The sequence below is a fragment of the Benincasa hispida genome, chromosome 11 (genome assembly GCF_009727055.1).
Source record: "Benincasa hispida cultivar B227 chromosome 11, ASM972705v1, whole genome shotgun sequence".
Lineage (NCBI taxonomy): Eukaryota > Viridiplantae > Streptophyta > Magnoliopsida > Cucurbitales > Cucurbitaceae > Benincasa > Benincasa hispida.
Window position 1 is genome coordinate 43793242 of NC_052359.1, and position 5700 is coordinate 43798941.

Sequence of the window (5700 nt, forward strand, 5' to 3'; positions counted from 1 at the left end):
TGGGCCCCCAAACAACCCGTTTTGACCTCAAACGACAAGGTTAATAGTATGAGCATTATACCAGTTGAGCTACGCTCTTGTTGGTATTTTCTACTTGTTTTCTTCCTAACTATTTGTTATCAATTAGTATTTTTATTCTAAACTTTAAAAAGATATTCACATATTGTATTTCCTTATATGGAAATTATTATCATGATTTAACCAATTTAAGTAAAAATTCATTTTGATGGACCAAATTTAAGATTTATTAGAAGCCTATAGGTTAAAATCGAATAAATTTGAGAGTATAGAAACCAAAATATATTTTTAAAAAATATGAGAGAAAATTTATAATGATAAAAAAAAAAAAAAAAACCCTCATAAAAACAATATAAATATAAAATCAAAATACCAAACTTAGAATATAAGCAAAAAGAACAACAATATTAACCGGCACAAGAAGCCATGAACACAGGGGAGTTGATGAATGATGATCCTTCGCCATTGTGAGAAGCTAAACAATGCCGCCATTGACGAGAATGACTTGGCCATTGATCCACTCCCCATCATCCGACGCCAGAAACCCAACAAAAGAAGCCACATCTTTGGGAACACCAAGCCTCCCCATCGGACTTTTCTCAATCACCTTCTTCACTGCTTCCTCATCCATTCCTTTGTAAAACATCTCTGTCGCCGTCGCCCCCGGCGCTATGCAGTTCACCGATATTCCGGTCCCACTCAGCTCCTTCGCTGCCACCTTCGCCATTGCCTCCACTGCTGCCTTCGATGCAGTGTACACTCCTAATCCCGCTGTCGTTGCTGCTACTGCTGTCGACGATATCAGAATTATTCGCCCTCCACCGCCGCGTTTTACTCTGTTTGCCGCTTCTTTGCAGCACAGGAAACATCCCCTAGTATTCACACTGAAGAAGACACTCAACTATTTTACTCATCAGTGTCGTTTAACTTGATATTACAACAAGAGGTTCTATATTCCAACTTCAATCAACTGTTGAGTAAAGACTTTATGTAGATTATTGAGTTATGCCTAAGCTTCAGCCAAATGAAATCGAAAGTTTTTAAGATTAATCCTCATCCACCATTTGAAGATTTAAACTTTTTCCAAAGAAATCTTAAGGGAGAAGAGTAAGTGGCACCTGAAAATTTGGTCGAAAATCTCCAGTGAAGTATCGGCAATATAAGGGTAAGTAGGATCTGAAATTCCAGCCGAGTTAACCAGGATATGGACCTGGGAGCCAAATGCCTGCTCGGCTGCATCAAACAAAGACTTCACTTGCTCTGGATCAGACACATCCGCCCGCCAAGCAATGGCTCGTTGGCTGCTCCCTGCGGCCGAGGATGAGTTGATATTGGCAACAACTCGATCGGCTTCAGCTGAACAGGCGACATAGTTGACAACAAGTCGGGCACCGAGAGCGGCAAGGTGAAGGGCAATGGCACGGCCAATGCCCCGTGAGGCACCAGTCACAATGGTGACTCGATCCTGCAGAGGCAGAGCAGGCAATGGCACTGCAGGGCCTGATTCTAAAGTCATTGTACTCACAGGAAGTTGAGATTGATATATTCTAGTGATTAAAAACGTAGCTGCACTGCTCATTGATCTATGCTATAAATTATAAGAGAACATGACAACAACAAAAATAATGCCAGCTCGTTGATCTTGATTAGTATTATCATATTGGGGAAACCAGAGAATTTATTGTATAAAGAAAGTCATGAAAAGTCCTCGATAATGGAGGAGCACATGTAAATATATTACCTGCTACTTGTACTTGATCACGTGTTCATTTCATAATGAATTTGGGTCAAATATGAAAATTGAAGAGGAAATAATTACATTACAAGTTATCATGCTCAATTACTTGGGCGCCCCTCCATTGTTCACCAGGTTTGACTGTGACAGGAACCAACATTGAAGCAGGGCCAGTGCATATGAAATAGTCTTTCCCAAACTTGTTAGATAATGAACCAGGGCTTGCTATGTATATGTCTTCAAACCCCATCCTTATCACCCTGAAGAATAGCTCTCTCCCCTGAAATACAAGGACCCAAAAACTATTAGTGTGTTAATAATAAGCACTCAAGTAAAAAAAAATGTTCACTAACAGAGCACTTCTATATTTCATATTTGTCTTAGAAACATTTTTGATGTGCACTTCGATCAATTATTTTGGCTAAAACAAATACTTGAGCAAAAAAAGGGCTCTAGATGTGCTCTTTCACAAGGCACTTTTATGTTAACTTCATGGAATGTGTTTTTTTAAGTCATGCTAAAGGCATAGTTCCAAGCATAGCCTCAATACTAAACTTGAAGGTGTTGTGTGATACAATGAAGTAGTCATTTCTCTTTACCTGATCAAGAGTCTCATACTTTGAAGGTGTGGTGTGATATACAGGCTTCAATCTCTCTGCTGGTGGGGCAGCATAAACTCTACTGAACTTGTTCTTCAACATGGTGAAAGGCACATCTTGGAGGCTCCATGAGCCTGCTTTTCCTTGAGGCTCAGAGCCAAACGAGAACCAATCGGGTTCCTCGGCCTTCATTGCTTCGGATGGAGACAGTACTTCAAAAGGGGAAGATAGAGGTGGGTGAGAGCAATAGGAGCATCCCTGAAGCCCCTGAATTGCTGCCCCATCTCGTCGCTTGAACTTGAAATGACTCAATATCGCGCTCTTTAGCGTCAATGGCTTCAGTCCCGTGTTCTTCACGATTACAGCCGTCGCCATACTTTCTGAATAGAGAGTGACAATGTAAGTAATCTCCATTTGCTTACTACTGCAGCTCAACTCTACCTGCAACAAGACCAAGATAAATAACTTTGTATTAATATATAATTAGTTGCATAGTCTCCAACAAGGGTCCATAGCTCAGTGGTAGAGCATTTGACTGCAGATCAAGAGGTCACCGGTTCGAACCCGGTTGGGCCCTCTTTTTTTTTTATCTTTTTTTATTTTTGTTCCTTATCACTTAGGTTATTGTGTGAGATTCAATACTGAAATGTCCTCCTCATACAAAGGCAATCAGCGAACAAAACTTGGTTCTCTGTCTAATCAAAAGATGAGAGGTTTATGGTTTTTCTAATCTAACCCTTCATTACTTGGTACTAAAGAGAAGAAGACTATAAGAAGTTAACAATACAATATATGTACAAAAGTATATCATTAATGTAGCTTCTGCTCCAGCAGACACAACAAAATTTGGAGAAAAATAAGAAACATTATGAATTCATTTGACTCGGCAAAATAAAAAACCAGTTCAAATTTCGTGAAAGATACAAATGATATTCTACCTGAAGAGCATCAATGGCGTCGGAATCGACATCTTTGACAGTCCAATCGGAAGGAAGAAGAGAAGATTTGGAAGAAGAATCAGAAGCATCATCAATCACAAGAGCAATCCCTCCTTTAGCGGTGGGAGTGGTAAAGAGAACTTCCTCAAAGCCGTCGTCCTTCCAATAGACTTTGGGTTTGTAGGAAGTGAGATGGGCATCAGAAATGTGGAGGCGTAAGGAGCTGCCGTTGCGGACGGTGAGGTCGAGGGCGGGAATGCCATTGGAGTCGTGGAAGTGGATGCCCTTGCGGCCAAATTTTTCGTTGAGGACATCGGCGGTGGAAGGGGAAGTTGCAGAAGAAGAAGAAGCCCTAATGATGTTTGGCTTTGGGAGAGGAAGGCAAACCAGAGAAGCCATGGAAGATTGGGATAAAGAGAAGGCATTAATGGCTTCCACACACACTTCAACACATCCTTACTTCCACCAATGCTTTTTTTCATTTGGATTTCTATTTTTGGCCTTTTATCCAATCACAACGCGGGAAAATTTACCTACTTTTCTATTTATTTCCACCATAATTTAACAATTATTTACATTGGATCCGCAAAATGGATAACCCAAAAATTAGGCAAAAATGTGAAATGACCCATTTTTTTTAAATGCCAAATGAACATGGTATATTGAGAAACATTTGTAAGCAAGTTAGAATAAGAGTTAGTTTAATAATAATTAGTTAGTTGTTCAGTGTATGTGTAAACATTTTCCCTATAAATAAAGTACCTCTCAATCATTTGAGGAGAGATCAATTTGATTCAAAAAACTAGAGTTCGGTTTACACCAAAAGTGGTATTAGAGCACTCCAAGAATCTAGGCTAATGGCGAGAAGAAAAGTTGCCCACTCGAGAGGAGGAGACAACCTGTGGCAAGATCAAGAGGTGGAAGAAACCCCCACCCTCTCTCCAAGAACTACAACACGACGCTTATTGTCCGTTGAGAACTATTTGGCGAGAATACATAGAACTATGACTAGCATTCAAGAAAGTCTGGAAAGCCTCACTCGTAGGATTGAGAGGCTAGCAGCAACACCTCAAAATCAAGAGAACACTCAATCATTCGTGCAAAAATGGGAAAGAAGAGGTCAGCGTGGTACTGGACAGCCAAGAAATTTCCAATTTCAGCAAGAAATTCATCAAGTAAGAGCTTCAAGATTGCATAGGCAGCTCCAAGAAGATCCAAGAAGATGTTTGAATAGGCAAGAATGGCAGCAAGAATTCCAAGGTTGGGATGCTTCGAGTGAGTATGATTAAGAAAAGGAGTTATATACTCCAAAGAGGTAACGAGAAGAGAGGTATGGAGATAGATGTGATTACAAAATGAAGATTGACTTGCTGACTTTCAATGGGAAGCATGACATCGATACATTCCTCGATTGGATCAAGAACACCGAGAATATTTTCGATTATATGAATATGTCGAATTACAAAAAGGTATGTTTGGTAGCCTTCAAGTTGAAAGGGGGAGCTTCCACTTAATGGGATCAATTGGAGATCAATCAGCAATGGCAAGACAAGAGGTCAATTCGAACATGGGAAAAATGAAGTGGTTGATGAAACAGAGATTCTTTCCTCCTAATTATGAGCAGACTCTTTACAATCAATACCAAAATTGTAGACAAAGGACTCGACAAATGGCAAATTATATGGAAGAATTCCACCGATTGGGAGCAAGAACAAATTTTGTGGAGAATGAACAACATCTAATTACAAGATTCATTGGCGGCTTACGAGTGGACATCAAAGAGAAGGTAAAATTACAATATTTTTATTTTTTGGATGATGCAATTTGTTATGCTGAAACAATAGAGGAGTTGAATGATTCACTCCAAGAAAACTTCGAGAAAAGCTCCTTGGGATGCTTCTATAAGTAGAAGAGCAAACAATACCTTGGACTATCCTACTCCACCAATTTCATCCAAGGAAAAGGATAAAGAAAAGCAAGAACAGGTTGGTGAGAAGGAAACAGAGGCTATTTACAAGCAGAAAGTTTAAAATCCTTGTAATTGCCCTACATTAGGAAAATGTTTGAGGTGTGGTCAAGTAGGGCACTTGTCTAATGAGTGTCCCCAACAAAAAAAGAATAGCAACATATGTGGATGAAGAAGAGGATTTTTTGGTTGGAGGCAGTGAAGATAATGAGGAAGAAGCCAATTATATTGACACGGATAAAGGTGATAGGGAGTCTTGTGTTCTCTAAACGGTGTCGATTGCTCCCAAAGGAGATTGTAATCCTCAATTACATTGCAAAATGTTTGTAAAGAGAGAGACCAATATATTGGGTCTTGTAGTGGTTGAAAAGACAAAAAAAAAATATACAAAAACAGCAAAGACATTCAGCATCATATTGACTTGGTTTTGGGTGCCACAAACCC

The 5700-nt window shown here is 39.6% G+C and overlaps 2 protein-coding genes and 1 non-coding gene across 3 annotated transcripts; 1 reads left to right on the forward strand and 2 right to left on the reverse strand.

Moving 5' to 3' along the window:
• Positions 1 to 362: 362 nt before the first annotated feature.
• On the reverse strand, positions 363 to 1635 carry LOC120091405 (NADPH-dependent aldehyde reductase-like protein, chloroplastic). The gene is made up of 2 exons (XM_039049412.1): positions 1137 to 1635; positions 363 to 902 (listed from the first exon to the last, which is right to left on the reverse strand). Exons 1-2 carry the CDS (start codon positions 1595 to 1597, stop codon positions 494 to 496), a joined length of 870 nt encoding a protein of 289 aa, XP_038905340.1. The 5' UTR covers positions 1598 to 1635; the 3' UTR covers positions 363 to 493.
• A 69-nt stretch (positions 1636 to 1704) lies between these two features.
• LOC120091404 (photosynthetic NDH subunit of subcomplex B 2, chloroplastic) lies at positions 1705 to 3777 on the reverse strand. Its single transcript, XM_039049411.1, has 3 exons — positions 3291 to 3777; positions 2353 to 2793; positions 1705 to 2033 (listed from the first exon to the last, which is right to left on the reverse strand). The coding sequence occupies exons 1-3, from the start codon at positions 3687 to 3689 to the stop codon at positions 1839 to 1841; spliced, it is 1035 nt and encodes a 344-aa protein (XP_038905339.1). The 5' UTR covers positions 3690 to 3777; the 3' UTR covers positions 1705 to 1838.
• On the forward strand, positions 2858 to 2929 carry TRNAC-GCA. Its single transcript has one exon. It is a non-coding gene; the product is annotated as a tRNA-Cys (tRNA).
• Positions 3778 to 5700: the final 1923 nt, after the last annotated feature.

What these genes read in the sequence shown, in the direction of transcription:
- LOC120091405 (XM_039049412.1), bottom strand. Translation starts at nt 1,597, where the DNA reads ATGAGCAGTGCAGCTACGTTTTTAATCACTAGAATATATCAATCTCAA. An exon ending in ATTTTCGACCAAATTTTCAG is followed by an intron (nt 903 to 1,136) that starts GTGCCACTTACT and finishes TGTCTTCTTCAG; the next exon opens with TGTGAATACTAGGGGATGTT.
- LOC120091404 (XM_039049411.1), bottom strand. Translation starts at nt 3,689, where the DNA reads ATGGCTTCTCTGGTTTGCCTTCCTCTCCCAAAGCCAAACATCATTAGG. An exon ending in ACGCCATTGATGCTCTTCAG is followed by an intron (nt 2,794 to 3,290) that starts GTAGAATATCAT and finishes GTCTTGTTGCAG; the next exon opens with GTAGAGTTGAGCTGCAGTAG. An exon ending in AGTATGAGACTCTTGATCAG is followed by an intron (nt 2,034 to 2,352) that starts GTAAAGAGAAAT and finishes CTTGTATTTCAG; the next exon opens with GGGAGAGAGCTATTCTTCAG.